Source organism: Giraffa tippelskirchi, chromosome 8, assembly GCF_054371585.1.
Source record: "Giraffa tippelskirchi isolate mGirTip1 chromosome 8, T2T-mGirTip1v1.2.pri, whole genome shotgun sequence".
NCBI lineage: Eukaryota > Metazoa > Chordata > Mammalia > Artiodactyla > Giraffidae > Giraffa > Giraffa tippelskirchi.
Window position 1 is genome coordinate 66250590 of NC_137282.1, and position 18217 is coordinate 66268806.

Consider the following 18217-nt stretch of genomic DNA (forward strand, 5'->3'; position numbering starts at 1 on the left):
AAACCTAAATTCACATATATGGGATAGGTATAGCTCTCCGTCACCCTATTAAAAAAACTACTAAACTTTTCTGAAAGTTTATTTTGTAGCTTCCTTGAGCACTTCATTGTGAAGCATTTTTTTTTTTTTTCTGAGACTTTGGCCTCATTAAAAAGTACGGTTTGCCTTTACTGGATAATTTTGTTCATTGGTTTCTTAGGGAATCTTGGTAATATTTGAGTTTCCTGGGGAATATGGTCACATGACCTGGCCCTGGCCAATCGGTGCCTTCCACCTCCTTGGCCACTGTGATTGGCTCCGGACTGGGGCAGTGCCCAATCGGGGCTGAGGGCCGGGCCTCACGTTAGAAGCCAGGGGAAGAGGAGCTCTCGTCCTGCTCGGGTAGGGGAAGGGGTGGGGCCGGGGGAGGTCAGGCTCCAGCAGTGGGAGGGGCGTGAGGTCCGCCTGCGGCAGTTGGTGACCTTCCTGCTCCCCTCAGGGCAGAGCCGCCGGCGTGAGAATGAGGGCGCTGCTGAGCCCAGGGGCTGGGATGGCCTGTTGCTGCTGTGGTCCCAGAGCTCCACCCGAGACCTGAGGGAAGCCGTCTGCCCGTGAGTCCTCTCCCGCTTGTCTGTCAGCTTGTTTGAAACATGCTGGGTTTTCTGCCCAGCTGGCTAAGGGGAGTCCCTGGAAATGCAAGGGTGTGGGTTTTGGCAGACTTCAGGGAAGACATGCCAGATGAGCCTGGGAGACTCCAGCTTAATCTGGATTCAGGAGATATCTCTTCGGGCCAGCTAGTAATTGTAGGATAAGCCTAATGAGTCTTCACAGGATGAAGAGAGTAACGTGCCAAGGTAGCAATCGATGTCCTCATTCGAGAGGATGAAGCTGGTGCTCAGAGAAGGGGGGAACTTGGCCAGAGCAAGGAGGTGTGCACCCAGACAGAACCCCCAGATCCGGCCATTGGAGCTCAGGGAGCCCACTGGTGTGGCTTGTCCCTGTGGCAGGGGACGAGGCATGCAGCCCACCCTGATTCCTGCGGGGGCCTGACTTGGGAAGTGCCATCTGGTAGCTTTGAGACTCACCAAACCAAATTGCACTGGAGAGAGGAAGGACACCTTCCTTCATCCACCCCCCACCCCCGCCGGATTCCCACATATCCTGACCCCTTTCTCTGGATTTCGGAGCCATTTCCAGAGTCCCGCTCATATGACCTCATTCGAAGTGCACTGTGGACGAGCTGCCATCTGCAGCTGCTACCACAGAAGCCAAGGGCTTTAGCTCCCGAGTACCTCCCTTCCTTTGGAACTTGGGGGCCCTCTGCTCCCCACTTGCACACCACAGACCTTTGCTGAGGATTGTGGGGACCCTCACTCAGTTTGCAGCACGTTGTAGCCATCCCTGTCCTCTCAATACCTCCCTTGAAACTCAGCTTGTGAGCTCCTTTGGAACAGCGTGGCCCACCTGCAACGCTGCAACGGAAGAGACACAGCTGACAGTGAAACAGCAGCTTAGATCTGACGGCCGGAAAGCTCTGTCAAAAGGGACCTCCCTCTTCACACCGTAGAGGCTCTAGGAGCCGCCAGGGTTTCGGAACCAGTGCTGGGGCCAAAAGGACTCCACAGCTGTTTTCCTTCCTGGGGAGGGTTCTGGCTCGAGTGGGAATGGCTCAAGTCTCCTAAGGTTCTGAAAGCCCACTGTGTGCAGATTCACGGTACACAGAGAGCAGAAGGTGGAGTCCTGTCCTGGAGGTGGTCACAGCTCACGGATGAGCCAGGCAGGCAGGCAGGCAGGGCATGAGAACACCTGAGCTGCCTTGATGAGTCAATGGTGTGGGGGCAGAGGAAGAGAAGCCGGTCTGCTCCCTCGTGTGGTGCCCAGGGCAGGTTGTCCCCAGAGGAATCCCTTACGACAGTGAGGACTATCACGGCTGTTTCCCAAGGGGTTCTGTCAGTGCGTGTCTTCCCCGGAGCGGTCAGGCCGTCTCTAAAATACACTGGCCATGGGCATTGCCTCTCCTTGGAACTTCCCATCTGTTTCTCTTTTTTATGGAACAGTGAATTTCTAGAGGGGTTCTGGGCCACAAGGATGTTGGGTCATTTTCTAGCCTTCTGTCATGAAGAACGCTTTCCTGGGCGTTGGGGTGGTTTGTTGTAACAGCTCCCTTTCTTGGCTTCTTTTGGGAGCTGGTGCAACAAGAGGAGCTCAGCCTCTGCCTTCTGGCTGAGATGGCACCCTTCAAACAGCAATGCCTGCCTGGAGATAATGATGGCATTTGCCAAAAGGGCTTCGTTTGGCACGTGGTATCTTGAAAGGACGTACAACGTCCTTTCAGATATCAAAGGCTAGTTCAAAGGACATAAACATGAGAACTCTCCAGTGGAGTCTTACAGTAGGTGGAGCGTCCGAAAAAAACTGCTTCAGTCATTTCACTGAGAGTCATTGATTGGGGACACCAAGAATATAGGAAGGAATGCAGAAAGAAAAGATGAAATTGTGTTCAGGATCGGGCGGAGGGATGAACAGGGCGTGCTTGCCTTGAATCCAGGCTTTGTTGGGGGGTGGGGCATAAAGATGGAACGGGTCTGAAACTACAAAGTGGTGATGGTAACACAGTATCACCAGAGTTACACAACAGTGTTCCCAAATTGCAACAATGATGAAAAAGTTTACTAATCCCAACTTAACCAACAAAAATACAGGAAACCATGCAAAAAAGAAAACATCACCAGAAAGGTGGAAACAAACCAAACACAAAGCAGTTCGGGGGAAAGGAACTCCATGTCCCCTGGGGGCAGACCGAGTTGACGGCGTCCACGGTGAGCAGACAGGGATGGAGGCTGCAGAGCCGACCGCTCCCCTGGACGTGGTGTTTCCGGCAAGGGCTCTGGGTCTCTGTCCAGAGCGGGGGCTCGTTCTCCCTGCAGGGGTGGGTGAGTCATCGTGGGCGTCTGGGTGTTGCGCGGGAGCCAGGGCAGGCTCTCCCTGCCGAGGCGGTGACTCCTCCTCTGCCTCGGGTTCTCCTGCCAAAGGCCGAGCAGGTAGAGGTGCACGTGGAGGTGGAGGTTCTGGCTGAGGGGGTGGGACATCAGTGCCTGGGGCTGGGGGTCCTGCAGGCACGGAGATCCGATCTGCCCGGTGTGCTGGCCAGTACCCAGCTGGCCTGGTGTCTCTGCGAGGGCAAGTCTCGGTTCTCCATCTGCCCTCGGTGGATCCCTGGGTCCTGCACCTGGAGCCACCACCTCTGTAGGGACAGGTCTGGGAAGTGGAGCCTGGTTCCAGTTGGAGGCCAGTGCTAGAGCTGTGGGAGAAGCATCGTTTGCCCGCAGGCCAGCCTTGGCATGTGCGTATCCCGGGACAGAAAGCTTCCAAGAGATTCCCAAAGAATACCCAGGGTCGGATGTCTTTTGGGACTGAAGTGTGCAAGATGGGGGGCGGGGGGTGTGAGGCCAGCGCTTGCTGCAGGCCCAGCAGCAGCTTTCGGGGACTCGTCCCTGTGTAGCTCAGCACCCCCTCCGCACACACTCCCGTACACCAGCCCCAGCGTCCTCACCTCTGTGCTCTGGCGTGCTGGGCTCCAGGTCCTCCTGCTGCCTCAGAGGCCGGGGTTCTCGGGACTCTGGGTCGGAGCCGGGTGTGCTGAGCTCCGTGGCAGCCTCAGACTGGGCCGCCGGGTGTATCCTGGGCGGTGTCTCGGCAGCAGGCCTTCCCCGCCTCCGCTTCGCCCCCGGTGGGGCTGATGCCTCCGTGGGCACGCTCACCTGGAGCCTGCACTGGGCCTCACGGGTGGGGGGGTGGTGCTCCGACCCCTCCCTCCGGGAGCTGGATGGGGTGTCCCCGTCCTCGGCCTCATCACGTGGGAAGCTCTGCAACGACAGTGACCGTCAGCCAGCCATGCTGGGAGTTTTCCGAGCTGGGCCTGGCCAGTGGAGCCGCTGCTTCGGCCTGCTCGAACTTCTCTGCCCAGAAGGGTCAGAGACGTGTGTCTGCTCAGATCCCCACCCGGGAGGAAAGAGACCCACCTGAGGGTGTGAGGTCAGCCTGGGCGGCCGGCCCTGCCCGCACTCTCCCCATCCCGCCCAGCATGCTCTCCCCTGGGGTGTGGACACAACTTGTCCGCAGGCTTCTGACCCCACATCCACCTGGGCTTCCTTGAGGGAGACACACCCCGAGAAACCCGCATCCACACACACAGGCAAAGGACCCGGTGTTTCCGGGTGGCATGGGAGAGGTGGCCTGGCCCGGCCTGGGGCTCCCCGTGTTACCTTTCTGTTTCTCCGGGCAAAGGGCCAGAGGCGTCTCGGGGGTGCCCTGAGCCAACGTCGACAGGGTGCCCACGCACACTGCCTGTGAGCTCTCCTGAGGCCCCGGCCTCTGGGCAGGGGCAAACAGCAGAACATCTCGGCAGCAAGTGATCTGGCTGGGGGCTCCTCTCCGCTCTCGAGGCCTGGATACCCGGGTTGCGGGTTCTGTTGGGTTCTGTTGCCGGCAGGTGACAACATTTCCTGGGTTTCGTGCTGAGGTCCCTTCCCCAAAACTTCCCAAGGGAATCTCTGGGTTTCTGACTGCTCGACCACCACCCTTAAGCCATGTGCAGGCACAGTGACACCCACCCAGCCCAGCCGACAGCCCTGGGGAGGCCTGGGTGCAGCCAGGGCCTGAGCTCCGAGGGCCCCGCTGCTCTCAGACCAGGCTCCTTCTTCTCATAAGTGGTGTGGCCCTGGACAAGCATATGCCCCTCAGGGTTTCCCCAGTCTCTCCATCTGCAGAGTGGCGGTCATTCTCCCATCTGCTTCCTAGGTCTGTCGGCCTACGAGCAGCTCCATGCCTTTCCACCTGGGGCCGATATCACGTGGAGCGTGTGCGCTGAGACTTCAGAAAGAAAGATTCCTTCCTGGGCTGACACAGCACAGAATGGGGCAGAACGAGGCCTGGATGTGCCGTGGTACCCAGGAAAAGGCACTCCCCCTCCTGACTGTTTTGAGACCCCGCATCCAAGTTGGAGGACCGAAAGGAAGACTCGAAGGTCTCCCTCTCTTATAGAAAAGAGTGGCCAACTTTCTGGTCCTCTGTTTCCATTGAGATTCTGTTCAAGTGTCCCAGCTCGGCTTCTGCGGGTGGCTGAGCTTCTAATGGCTCCCTGCGTTCTTGTCTTTTCCTCTCCAAACCTTCCGTCCTTTTCCCCCTTCTGGGGTGGATGGGCGCTGTCATTGCTTCTACCTTCGAGACAGATTGATGAAAAGTCTGGACCATCGACTCCTTTCCTCTCTTTGGTTCCGTGTCTCTCTCTGGCTGTGTCCCTCTCTTTTCCTTTCTCAATTCAGTCTGTGTCTTCCTCTTTCTCTCTCGTGTGTGGACGGATGGATGCTAGGAATGCACATGTATATGATTAGATGAGGGTTATGTTTTAGGGATAGGTTAGAGGGAGAGAAAGGCTTTAGGTCGGAGTTGGTCATGGGGGAAGGGTCAAGGGTGGTGGTGGTGTTTCTTGGAATCTGAGTGCTGTGCATTCTTCGTCTCTTTCCATATGAACCCCTTCTCAGATACACCACTTGCAAGGAGTCTCTCGTGTTCCGTTTCCTCTCTTTTGCATTTGTGAATGCTTAGCTTCTCTGTTGTGAAGAGGTTCCATTGGATGGAAACCCATTGGTGTACTTCGTGTACCTCTTTCCCTTACTTGAAGAGACCCATTTCTACCTCCGCCCAGCAAATGGCAAGGAGACTCTGATGTTAAGGAGCCTTTGACCTACGCTTCTTTCTAGCTATCTCATGACATCAGCCTTTAGGGTGAGGTTTTCCCCGATATTGAGGTGGTCTGAGATCAAAACCAATAGCGTTCTTCAGATGTAGCTGTCTGGTTTTCCCATGGACATGTATTGAAGAGGCTTTCTTGTTCCCATTTGGATATTCTCCCCTTCTGTGTCAGAGATGAGTTGAGCATGGATGCTGGGGTCTGTGTCTGGACCCTCAACTTTATTCCATCGATCTGGATCTGTGTGTGTTGTTGTATTCCCAATAGCATACTGTCCGGCTCCTGCTGCTGCTGCTGCGGCTAAGTCACTTCAGTCGTGTCTGACTCTGCGCGACCCCATGGCCTGCAGCCTACCAGGCTCCTCCGTCCAGGGCATTTTCCAGGCAAGAGTACTGGAGTGGGTCGCCATTGCCTTCTCCGATACTCTCCTGAGGATCCTAGTTTGGTCGTCTAATTTCCTTTCACACAACCTTGGATGTCCGTATCGGGGCTTTTTCGTCGGATTGTATTGACAATTTAGGCTCTTTTCTGTTTCCGTACCCCTTTTGCAATTCTTGGTTGGGTGCGAAAATGCATTGGCATTTTGGGAGGAATAGCATCGAAGCTGTGGATTGCCTTGTGGGGCTGGGATATCATTTTCCAAATAGGAATTCTTTCAAGCCCTGAGCACAGCTTCTCTTTCCAGGGATTGGTGTGGGCTTGATCTTCCTTCTTCCATCTCTCGCCGTTTTGTGAGAACAGGTCCTTCCTTCCCTTCTGGGTTAGATGGACCCGTGGGGATCACTTCAGTGAATGGCATTGTCAGTGGGGGCGATAATTCCCTTCTCATTGGAAGACTTTGCTGTGAGTATTAGAAATGCAAGTGATTTCTCTTCCCCTTCCTCCCTGTCCATCTCTCAGAGCCACCGGGAAACAGAGGCCTCACCCAGGGTCACACAGGCCTGAGGAGGTACAACTAGACTGTTGATTCTTCAGGCCCTCAGTGCTGGACATCATCCGGGATACTCTGTGTGTGTCTTCCTCAGTCTGGTGTCCCTTCAGACCTTTCCCTAGTTTTCACAGGCTTGTTGTGTTGGTGTTCTTTGTCTGTTTGGAGACACATCCTTGATAAGCTTTGTGTTTCCACTCATTCGTCTCGCGATGTATGACCTGTCTTTTGCTTTTGTACTGAGGTCTTTCCCACAGTAGATATCTTTGATTTTGCAAAGTCCACTGTATTCTCCTGGTTTTTTTTGTGGACTGCCTTTTAGTTTTGTGTGTGAAGACTCAAAGCACGTGTCCGGTTTCTGCTCATTGTTCCTCTAGATTTGTGACAAGTTTTCATGGAATGTTTGTCTAGGGATAACTGGAAGTGAACTCGGTGTAAGGTGTCAAGTCTCCATCTCCATTCATGTCATCCCCTGCAGTTTCCAATACCCTGTTCCTGAGTGGTTTTGGAGACCTTGTGGGAAGTTTGCTTGCATTGGAGTTTGCGTTTCCACCTTGATTAACTTCACACTGTTCTGCCCTCAGGGACACTGTCAAGGGGGAGTGAGGAGCAGCCTGCACTTCCAGCTGTGAACACACGGTGGGGCGAGTGGTGCTCTCCCCTCTGGGAGCCCCAGGCCACAGGCATCCCAGTGAGGAGCCAGCTCTGTGCTCAGCTGAAAGGAGTTAGTCTCTCAGGAGCCTCTGAGCCCTTCCGTTTGGATCACCCAGGGTGGGCATTTACTGTGACAGAACAAATTGCCCTGAATTCCATGGACGGAAGAGCCTGGCTGTGTAGAGATCGTGAGTTGCCGTGAATCAGACACAACTGAGGACACAAAAATTCAATAGATTAAAACACTTTTTGGCGGCGGGGGGGGAGTGAAAGGGGGTGATGTGGGTTTTTTTGTCTTATAAAATAGCCAAGGGGAATCTAGTTTAAACCTAAATTCACATATATGGGATAGGTATAGCTCTCCGTCACCCTATTAAAAAAACTACTAAACTTTTCTGAAAGTTTATTTTGTAGCTTCCTTGAGCACTTCATTGTGAAGCATTTTTTTTTTTTTTTCTGAGACTTTGGCCTCATTAAAAAGTACGGTTTGCCTTTACTGGATAATTTTGTTCATTGGTTTCTTAGGGAATCTTGGTAATATTTGAGTTTCCTGGGGAGTATGGTCACATGACCTGGCCCTGGCCAATCGGTGGCTTCCACCTCCTTGGCCACTGTGATTGGCTCCGGACTGGGGCAGTGCCCAATCGGGGCTGAGGGCCGGGCCTCACGTTAGAAGCCAGGGGAAGAGGAGCTCTCGTCCTGCTCGGGTAGGGGAAGGGGTGGGGCCGGGGGAGGTCAGGCTCCAGCAGTGGGAGGGGCGTGAGGTCCGCCTGCGGCAGTTGGTGACCTTCCTGCTCCCCTCAGGGCAGAGCCGCCGGCGTGAGAATGAGGGCGCTGCTGAGCCCAGGGGCTGGGATGGCCTGTTGCTGCTGTGGTCCCAGAGCTCCACCCGAGACCTGAGGGAAGCCGTCTGCCCGTGAGTCCTCTCCCGCTTGTCTGTCAGCTTGTTTGAAACATGCTGGGTTTTCTGCCCAGCTGGCTAAGGGGAGTCCCTGGAAATGCAAGGGTGTGGGTTTTGGCAGACTTCAGGGAAGACATGCCAGATGAGCCTGGGAGACTCCAGCTTAATCTGGATTCAGGAGATATCTCTTCGGGCCAGCTAGTAATTGTAGGATAAGCCTAATGAGTCTTCACAGGATGAAGAGAGTAACGTGCCAAGGTAGCAATCGATGTCCTCATTCGAGAGGATGAAGCTGGTGCTCAGAGAAGGGGGGAACTTGGCCAGAGCAAGGAGGTGTGCACCCAGACAGAACCCCCAGATCCGGCCATTGGAGCTCAGGGAGGCCACTGGTGTGGCTTGTCCCTGTGGCAGGGGACGAGGCATGCAGCCCACCCTGATTCCTGCGGGGGCCTGACTTGGGAAGTGCCATCTGGTAGCTTTGAGACTCACCAAACCAAATTGCACTGGAGAGAGGAAGGACACCTTCCTTCATCCACCCCCCACCCCCGCCGGATTCCCACATACCCTGACCCCTTTCTCTGGATTTCGGAGCCATTTCCAGAGTCCCGCTCATATGACCTCATTCGAAGTGCACTGTGGACGAGCTGCCATCTGCAGCTGCTACCACAGAAGCCAAGGGCTTTAGCTCCCGAGTACCTCCCTTCCTTTGGAACTTGGGGGCCCTCTGCTCCCCACTTGCACACCACAGACCTTTGCTGAGGATTGTGGGGACCCTCACTCAGTTTGCAGCACGTTGTAGCCATCCCTGTCCTCTCAATACCTCCCTTGAAACTCAGCTTGTGAGCTCCTTTGGAGCAGCGTGGCCCACCTGCAACGCTGCAACGGAAGAGACACAGCTGACAGTGAAACAGCAGCTTAGATCTGACGGCCGGAAAGCTCTGTCAAAAGGGACCTCCCTCTTCACACCGTAGAGGCTCTAGGAGCCGCCAGGGTTTCGGAACCAGTGCTGGGGCCAAAAGGACTCCACAGCTGTTTTCCTTCCTGGGGAGGGTTCTGGCTCGAGTGGGAATGGCTCAAGTCTCCTAAGGTTCTGAAAGCCCACTGTGTGCAGATTCACGGTACACAGAGAGCAGAAGGTGGAGTCCTGTCCTGGAGGTGGTCACAGCTCACGGATGAGCCAGGCAGGCAGGCAGGCAGGGCATGAGAACACCTGAGCTGCCTTGATGAGTCAATGGTGTGGGGGCAGAGGAAGAGAAGCCGGTCTGCTCCCTCGTGTGGTGCCCAGGGCAGGTTGTCCCCAGAGGAATCCCTTACGACAGTGAGGACTATCACGGCTGTTTCCCAAGGGGTTCTGTCAGTGCGTGTCTTCCCCGGAGCGGTCAGGCCGTCTCTAAAATACACTGGCCATGGGCATTGCCTCTCCTTGGAACTTCCCATCTGTTTCTCTTTTTTATGGAACAGTGAATTTCTAGAGGGGTTCTGGGCCACAAGGATGTTGGGTCATTTTCTAGCCTTCTGTCATGAAGAACGCTTTCCTGGGCGTTGGGGTGGTTTGTTGTAACAGCTCCCTTTCTTGGCTTCTTTTGGGAGCTGGTGCAACAAGAGGAGCTCAGCCTCTGCCTTCTGGCTGAGATGGCACCCTTCAAACAGCAATGCCTGCCTGGAGATAATGATGGCATTTGCCAAAAGGGCTTCGTTTGGCACGTGGTATCTTGAAAGGACGTACAACGTCCTTTCAGATATCAAAGGCTAGTTCAAAGGACATAAACATGAGAACTCTCCAGTGGAGTCTTACAGTAGGTGGAGCGTCCGAAAAAAACTGCTTCAGTCATTTCACTGAGAGTCATTGATTGGGGACACCAAGAATATAGGAAGGAATGCAGAAAGAAAAGATGAAATTGTGTTCAGGATCGGGCGGAGGGATGAACAGGGCGTGCTTGCCTTGAATCCAGGCTTTGTTGGGGGGTGGGGCATAAAGATGGAACGGGTCTGAAACTACAAAGTGGTGATGGTAACACAGTATCACCAGAGTTACACAACAGTGTTCCCAAATTGCAACAATGATGAAAAAGTTTACTAATCCCAACTTAACCAACAAAAATACAGGAAACCATGCAAAAAAGAAAACATCACCAGAAAGGTGGAAACAAACCAAACGCAAAGCAGTTCGGGGGAAAGGAACTCCATGTCCCCTGGGGGCAGACCGAGTTGACGGCGTCCACGGTGAGCAGACAGGGATGGAGGCTGCAGAGCCGACCGCTCCCCTGGACGTGGTGTTTCCGGCAAGGGCTCTGGGTCTCTGTCCAGAGCGGGGGCTCGTTCTCCCTGCAGGGGTGGGTGAGTCATCGTGGGCGTCTGGGTGTTGCGCGGGAGCCAGGGCAGGCTCTCCCTGCCGAGGCGGTGACTCCTCCTCTGCCTCGGGTTCTCCTGCCAAAGGCCGAGCAGGTAGAGGTGCACGTGGAGGTGGAGGTTCTGGCTGAGGGGGTGGGACATCAGTGCCTGGGGCTGGGGGTCCTGCAGGCACGGAGATCCGATCTGCCCGGTGTGCTGGCCAGTACCCAGCTGGCCTGGTGTCTCTGCGAGGGCAAGTCTCGGTTCTCCATCTGCCCTCGGTGGATCCCTGGGTCCTGCACCTGGAGCCACCACCTCTGTAGGGACAGGTCTGGGAAGTGGAGCCTGGTTCCAGTTGGAGGCCAGTGCTAGAGCTGTGGGAGAAGCATCGTTTGCCCGCAGGCCAGCCTTGGCATGTGCGTATCCCGGGACAGAAAGCTTCCAAGAGATTCCCAAAGAATACCCAGGGTCGGATGTCTTTTGGGACTGAAGTGTGCAAGATGGGGGGCGGGGGGTGTGAGGCCAGCGCTTGCTGCAGGCCCAGCAGCAGCTTTCGGGGACTCGTCCCTGTGTAGCTCAGCACCCCCTCCGCACACACTCCCGTACACCAGCCCCAGCGTCCTCACCTCTGTGCTCTGGCGTGCTGGGCTCCAGGTCCTCCTGCTGCCTCAGAGGCCGGGGTTCTCGGGACTCTGGGTCGGAGCCGGGTGTGCTGAGCTCCGTGGCAGCCTCAGACTGGGCCGCCGGGTGTATCCTGGGCGGTGTCTCGGCAGCAGGCCTTCCCCGCCTCCGCTTCGCCCCCGGTGGGGCTGATGCCTCCGTGGGCACGCTCACCTGGAGCCTGCACTGGGCCTCACGGGCGGGGGGGTGGTGCTCCGACCCCTCCCTCCGGGAGCTGGATGGGGTGTCCCCGTCCTCGGCCTCATCACGTGGGAAGCTCTGCAACGACAGTGACCGTCAGCCAGCCATGCTGGGAGTTTTCCGAGCTGGGCCTGGCCAGTGGAGCCGCTGCTTCGGCCTGCTCGAACTTCTCTGCCCAGAAGGGTCAGAGACGTGTGTCTGCTCAGATCCCCACCCGGGAGGAAAGAGACCCACCTGAGGGTGTGAGGTCAGCCTGGGCGGCCGGCCCTGCCCGCACTCTCCCCATCCCGCCCAGCATGCTCTCCCCTGGGGTGTGGACACAACTTGTCCGCAGGCTTCTGACCCCACATCCACCTGGGCTTCCTTGAGGGAGACACACCCCGAGAAACCCGCATCCACACACACAGGCAAAGGACCCGGTGTTTCCGGGTGGCATGGGAGAGGTGGCCTGGCCCGGCCTGGGGCTCCCCGTGTTACCTTTCTGTTTCTCCGGGCAAAGGGCCAGAGGCGTCTCGGGGGTGCCCTGAGCCAACGTCGACAGGGTGCCCACGCACACTGCCTGTGAGCTCTCCTGAGGCCCCGGCCTCTGGGCAGGGGCAAACAGCAGAACATCTCGGCAGCAAGTGATCTGGCTGGGGGCTCCTCTCCGCTCTCGAGGCCTGGATACCCGGGTTGCGGGTTCTGTTGGGTTCTGTTGCCGGCAGGTGACATCATTTCCTGGGGTTCGTGCTGAGGTCCCTTCCCCAAAACTTCCCAAGGGAATCTCTGGGTTTCTGACTGCTCGACCACCACCCTTAAGCCATGTGCAGGCACAGTGACACCCACCCAGCCCAGCCGACAGCCCTGGGGAGGCCTGGGTGCAGCCAGGGCCTGAGCTCCGAGGGCCCCGCTGCTCTCAGACCAGGCTCCTTCTTCTCATAAGTGGTGTGGCCCTGGACAAGCATATGCCCCTCAGGGTTTCCCCAGTCTCTCCATCTGCAGAGTGGCGGTCATTCTCCCATCTGCTTCCTAGGTCTGTCGGCCTACGAGCAGCTCCATGCCTTTCCACCTGGGGCCGATATCACGTGGAGCGTGTGCGCTGAGACTTCAGAAAGAAAGATTCCTTCCTGGGCTGACACAGCACAGAATGGGGCAGAACGAGGCCTGGATGTGCCGTGGTACCCAGGAAAAGGCACTCCCCCTCCTGACTGTTTTGAGACCCCGCATCCAAGTTGGAGGACCGAAAGGAAGACTCGAAGGTCTCCCTCTCTTATAGAAGAGAGTGGCCAACTTTCTGGTCCTCTGTTTCCATTGAGATTCTGTTCAAGTGTCCCAGCTCGGCTTCTGCGGGTGGCTGAGCTTCTAATGGCTCCCTGCGTTCTTGTCTTTTCCTCTCCAAACCTTCCGTCCTTTTCCCCCTTCTGGGGTGGATGGGCGCTGTCATTGCTTCTACCTTCGAGACAGATTGATGAAAAGTCTGGACCATCGACTCCTTTCCTCTCTTTGGTTCCGTGTCTCTCTCTGGCTGTGTCCCTCTCTTTTCCTTTCTCAATTCAGTCTGTGTCTTCCTCTTTCTCTCTCGTGTGTGGACGGATGGATGCTAGGAATGCACATGTATATGATTAGATGAGGGTTATGTTTTAGGGATAGGTTAGAGGGAGAGAAAGGCTTTAGGTCGGAGTTGGTCATGGGGGAAGGGTCAAGGGTGGTGGTGGTGTTTCTTGGACTCTGAGTGCTGTGCATTCTTCGTCTCTTTCCATATGAACCCCTTCTCAGATACACCACTTGCAAGGAGTCTCTCGTGTTCCGTTTCCTCTCTTTTGCATTTGTGAATGCTTAGCTTCTCTGTTGTGAAGAGGTTCCATTGGATGGAAACCCATTGGTGTACTTCGTGTACCTCTTTCCCTTACTTGAAGAGACCCATTTCTACCTCCGCCCAGCAAATGGCAAGGAGACTCTGATGTTAAGGAGCCTTTGACCTACGCTTCTTTCTAGCTATCTCATGACATCAGCCTTTAGGGTGAGGTTTTCCCCGATATTGAGGTGGTCTGAGATCAAAACCAATAGCGTTCTTCAGATGTAGCTGTCTGGTTTTCCCATGGACATGTATTGAAGAGGCTTTCTTGTTCCCATTTGGATATTCTCCCCTTCTGTGTCAGAGATGAGTTGAGCATGGATGCTGGGGTCTGTGTCTGGACCCTCAACTTTATTCCATCGATCTGGATCTGTGTGTGTTGTTGTATTCCCAATAGCATACTGTCCGGCTCCTGCTGCTGCTGCTGCGGCTAAGTCACTTCAGTCGTGTCTGACTCTGCGCGACCCCATGGCCTGCAGCCTACCAGGCTCCTCCGTCCAGGGCATTTTCCAGGCAAGAGTACTGGAGTGGGTCGCCATTGCCTTCTCCGATACTCTCCTGAGGATCCTAGTTTGGTCGTCTAATTTCCTTTCACACAACCTTGGATGTCCGTATCGGGGCTTTTTCGTCGGATTGTATTGACAATTTAGGCTCTTTTCTGTTTCCGTACCCCTTTTGCAATTCTTGGTTGGGTGCGAAAATGCATTGGCATTTTGGGAGGAATAGCATCGAAGCTGTGGATTGCCTTGTGGGGCTGGGATATCATTTTCCAAATAGGAATTCTTTCAAGCCCTGAGCACAGCTTCTCTTTCCAGGGATTGGTGTGGGCTTGATCTTCCTTCTTCCATCTCTCGCCGTTTTGTGAGAACAGTTCCTTCCTTCCCTTCTGGGTTAGATGGACCCGTGGGGATCACTTCAGTGAATGGCATTGTCAGTGGGGGCGATAATTCCCTTCTCATTGGAAGACTTTGCTGTGAGTATTAGAAATGCAAGTGATTTCTCTTCCCCTTCCTCCCTGTCCATCTCTCAGAGCCACCGGGAAACAGAGGCCTCACCCAGGGTCACACAGGCCTGAGGAGGTACAACTAGACTGTTGATTCTTCAGGCCCTCAGTGCTGGACATCATCCGGGATACTCTGTGTGTGTCTTCCTCAGTCTGGTGTCCCTTCAGACATTTCCCTAGTTTTCACAGGCTTGTTGTGTTGGTGTTCTTTGTCTGTTTGGAGACACATCCTTGATAAGCTTTGTGTTTCCACTCATTCGTCTCGCGATGTATGACCTGTCTTTTGCTTTTGTACTGAGGTCTTTCCCACAGTAGATATCTTTGATTTTGCAAAGTCCACTGTATTCTCCTGGTTTTTTTTGTGGACTGCCTTTTAGTTTTGTGTGTGAAGACTCAAAGCACGTGTCCGGTTTCTGCTCATTGTTCCTCTAGATTTGTGACAAGTTTTCATGGAATGTTTGTCTAGGGATAACTGGAAGTGAACTCGGTGTAAGGTGTCAAGTCTCCATCTCCATTCATGTCATCCCCTGCAGTTTCCAATACCCTGTTCCTGAGTGGTTTTGGAGACCTTGTGGGAAGTTTGCTTGCATTGGAGTTTGCGTTTCCACCTTGATTAACTTCACACTGTTCTGCCCTCAGGGACACTGTCAAGGGGGAGTGAGGAGCAGCCTGCACTTCCAGCTGTGAACACACGGTGGGGCGAGTGGTGCTCTCCCCTCTGGGAGCCCCAGGCCACAGGCATCCCAGTGAGGAGCCAGCTCTGTGCTCAGCTGAAAGGAGTTAGTCTCTCAGGAGCCTCTGAGCCCTTCCGTTTGGATCACCCAGGGTGGGCATTTACTGTGACAGAACAAATTGCCCTGAATTCCATGGACGGAAGAGCCTGGCTGTGTAGAGATCGTGAGTTGCCGTGAATCAGACACAACTGAGGACACAAAAATTCAATAGATTAAAACACTTTTTGGCGGCGGGGGGGGAGTGAAAGGGGGTGATGTGGGTTTTTTTGTCTTATAAAATAGCCAAGGGGAATCTAGTTTAAACCTAAATTCACATATATGGGATAGGTATAGCTCTCCGTCACCCTATTAAAAAAACTACTAAACTTTTCTGAAAGTTTATTTTGTAGCTTCCTTGAGCACTTCATTGTGAAGCATTTTTTTTTTTTTCTGAGACTTTGGCCTCATTAAAAAGTACGGTTTGCCTTTACTGGATAATTTTGTTCATTGGTTTCTTAGGGAATCTTGGTAATATTTGAGTTTCCTGGGGAGTATGGTCACATGACCTGGCCCTGGCCAATCGGTGGCTTCCACCTCCTTGGCCACTGTGATTGGCTCCGGACTGGGGCAGTGCCCAATCGGGGCTGAGGGCCGGGCCTCACGTTAGAAGCCAGGGGAAGAGGAGCTCTCGTCCTGCTCGGGTAGGGGAAGGGGTGGGGCCGGGGGAGGTCAGGCTCCAGCAGTGGGAGGGGCGTGAGGTCCGCCTGCGGCAGTTGGTGACCTTCCTGCTCCCCTCAGGGCAGAGCCGCCGGCGTGAGAATGAGGGCGCTGCTGAGCCCAGGGGCTGGGATGGCCTGTTGCTGCTGTGGTCCCAGAGCTCCACCCGAGACCTGAGGGAAGCCGTCTGCCCGTGAGTCCTCTCCCGCTTGTCTGTCAGCTTGTTTGAAACATGCTGGGTTTTCTGCCCAGCTGGCTAAGGGGAGTCCCTGGAAATGCAAGGGTGTGGGTTTTGGCAGACTTCAGGGAAGACATGCCAGATGAGCCTGGGAGACTCCAGCTTAATCTGGATTCAGGAGATATCTCTTCGGGCCAGCTAGTAATTGTAGGATAAGCCTAATGAGTCTTCACAGGATGAAGAGAGTAACGTGCCAAGGTAGCAATCGATGTCCTCATTCGAGAGGATGAAGCTGGTGCTCAGAGAAGGGGGGAACTTGGCCAGAGCAAGGAGGTGTGCACCCAGACAGAACCCCCAGATCCGGCCATTGGAGCTCAGGGAGGCCACTGGTGTGGCTTGTCCCTGTGGCAGGGGACGAGGCATGCAGCCCACCCTGATTCCTGCGGGGGCCTGACTTGGGAAGTGCCATCTGGTAGCTTTGAGACTCACCAAACCAAATTGCACTGGAGAGAGGAAGGACACCTTCCTTCATCCACCCCCCACCCCCGCCGGATTCCCACATACCCTGACCCCTTTCTCTGGATTTCGGAGCCATTTCCAGAGTCCCGCTCATATGACCTCATTCGAAGTGCACTGTGGACGAGCTGCCATCTGCAGCTGCTACCACAGAAGCCAAGGGCTTTAGCTCCCGAGTACCTCCCTTCCTTTGGAACTTGGGGGCCCTCTGCTCCCCACTTGCACACCACAGACCTTTGCTGAGGATTGTGGGGACCCTCACTCAGTTTGCAGCACGTTGTAGCCATCCCTGTCCTCTCAATACCTCCCTTGAAACTCAGCTTGTGAGCTCCTTTGGAGCAGCGTGGCCCACCTGCAACGCTGCAACGGAAGAGACACAGCTGACAGTGAAACAGCAGCTTAGATCTGACGGCCGGAAAGCTCTGTCAAAAGGGACCTCCCTCTTCACACCGTAGAGGCTCTAGGAGCCGCCAGGGTTTCGGAACCAGTGCTGGGGCCAAAAGGACTCCACAGCTGTTTTCCTTCCTGGGGAGGGTTCTGGCTCGAGTGGGAATGGCTCAAGTCTCCTAAGGTTCTGAAAGCCCACTGTGTGCAGATTCACGGTACACAGAGAGCAGAAGGTGGAGTCCTGTCCTGGAGGTGGTCACAGCTCACGGATGAGCCAGGCAGGCAGGCAGGCAGGGCATGAGAACACCTGAGCTGCCTTGATGAGTCAATGGTGTGGGGGCAGAGGAAGAGAAGCCGGTCTGCTCCCTCGTGTGGTGCCCAGGGCAGGTTGTCCCCAGAGGAATCCCTTACGACAGTGAGGACTATCACGGCTGTTTCCCAAGGGGTTCTGTCAGTGCGTGTCTTCCCCGGAGCGGTCAGGCCGTCTCTAAAATACACTGGCCATGGGCATTGCCTCTCCTTGGAACTTCCCATCTGTTTCTCTTTTTTATGGAACAGTGAATTTCTAGAGGGGTTCTGGGCCACAAGGATGTTGGGTCATTTTCTAGCCTTCTGTCATGAAGAACGCTTTCCTGGGCGTTGGGGTGGTTTGTTGTAACAGCTCCCTTTCTTGGCTTCTTTTGGGAGCTGGTGCAACAAGAGGAGCTCAGCCTCTGCCTTCTGGCTGAGATGGCACCCTTCAAACAGCAATGCCTGCCTGGAGATAATGATGGCATTTGCCAAAAGGGCTTCGTTTGGCACGTGGTATCTTGAAAGGACGTACAACGTCCTTTCAGATATCAAAGGCTAGTTCAAAGGACATAAACATGAGAACTCTCCAGTGGAGTCTTACAGTAGGTGGAGCGTCCGAAAAAAACTGCTTCAGTCATTTCACTGAGAGTCATTGATTGGGGACACCAAGAATATAGGAAGGAATGCAGAAAGAAAAGATGAAATTGTGTTCAGGATCGGGCGGAGGGATGAACAGGGCGTGCTTGCCTTGAATCCAGGCTTTGTTGGGGGGTGGGGCATAAAGATGGAACGGGTCTGAAACTACAAAGTGGTGATGGTAACACAGTATCACCAGAGTTACACAACAGTGTTCCCAAATTGCAACAATGATGAAAAAGTTTACTAATCCCAACTTAACCAACAAAAATACAGGAAACCATGCAAAAAAGAAAACATCACCAGAAAGGTGGAAACAAACCAAACGCAAAGCAGTTCGGGGGAAAGGAACTCCATGTCCCCTGGGGGCAGACCGAGTTGACGGCGTCCACGGTGAGCAGACAGGGATGGAGGCTGCAGAGCCGACCGCTCCCCTGGACGTGGTGTTTCCGGCAAGGGCTCTGGGTCTCTGTCCAGAGCGGGGGCTCGTTCACCCTGCAGGGGTGGGTGAGTCATCGTGGGCGTCTGGGTGTTGC

The 18217-nt window shown here is 54.8% G+C and overlaps 2 protein-coding genes across 2 annotated transcripts in view; one reads left to right on the plus strand and one right to left on the minus strand.

The window, feature by feature from the left end:
• Positions 1–17978, plus strand: part of LOC145517098 (uncharacterized) — a 437457-nt gene extending 419479 nt beyond the window's left edge. Inside the window, exons 120-125 of the mRNA XM_081519356.1 lie at positions 479–590; positions 7244–7501; positions 8118–8229; positions 12419–12644; positions 14883–15140; positions 15755–17978. The gene's annotated coding sequence lies outside the window, so the exon portion shown is untranslated. The remainder of the gene's footprint in view (positions 1–478; positions 591–7243; positions 7502–8117; positions 8230–12418; positions 12645–14882; positions 15141–15754) is intronic.
• LOC145517249 (uncharacterized) lies at positions 9351–12076 on the minus strand. Its single transcript, XM_081519521.1, has 3 exons — positions 11884–12076; positions 11172–11484; positions 9351–10919 (listed from the first exon to the last, which is right to left on the minus strand). Exons 1-3 carry the CDS (start codon positions 12016–12018, stop codon positions 10291–10293), a joined length of 1077 nt encoding a protein of 358 aa, XP_081375647.1. The 5' UTR covers positions 12019–12076; the 3' UTR covers positions 9351–10290.
• Positions 17979–18217: the final 239 nt, after the last annotated feature.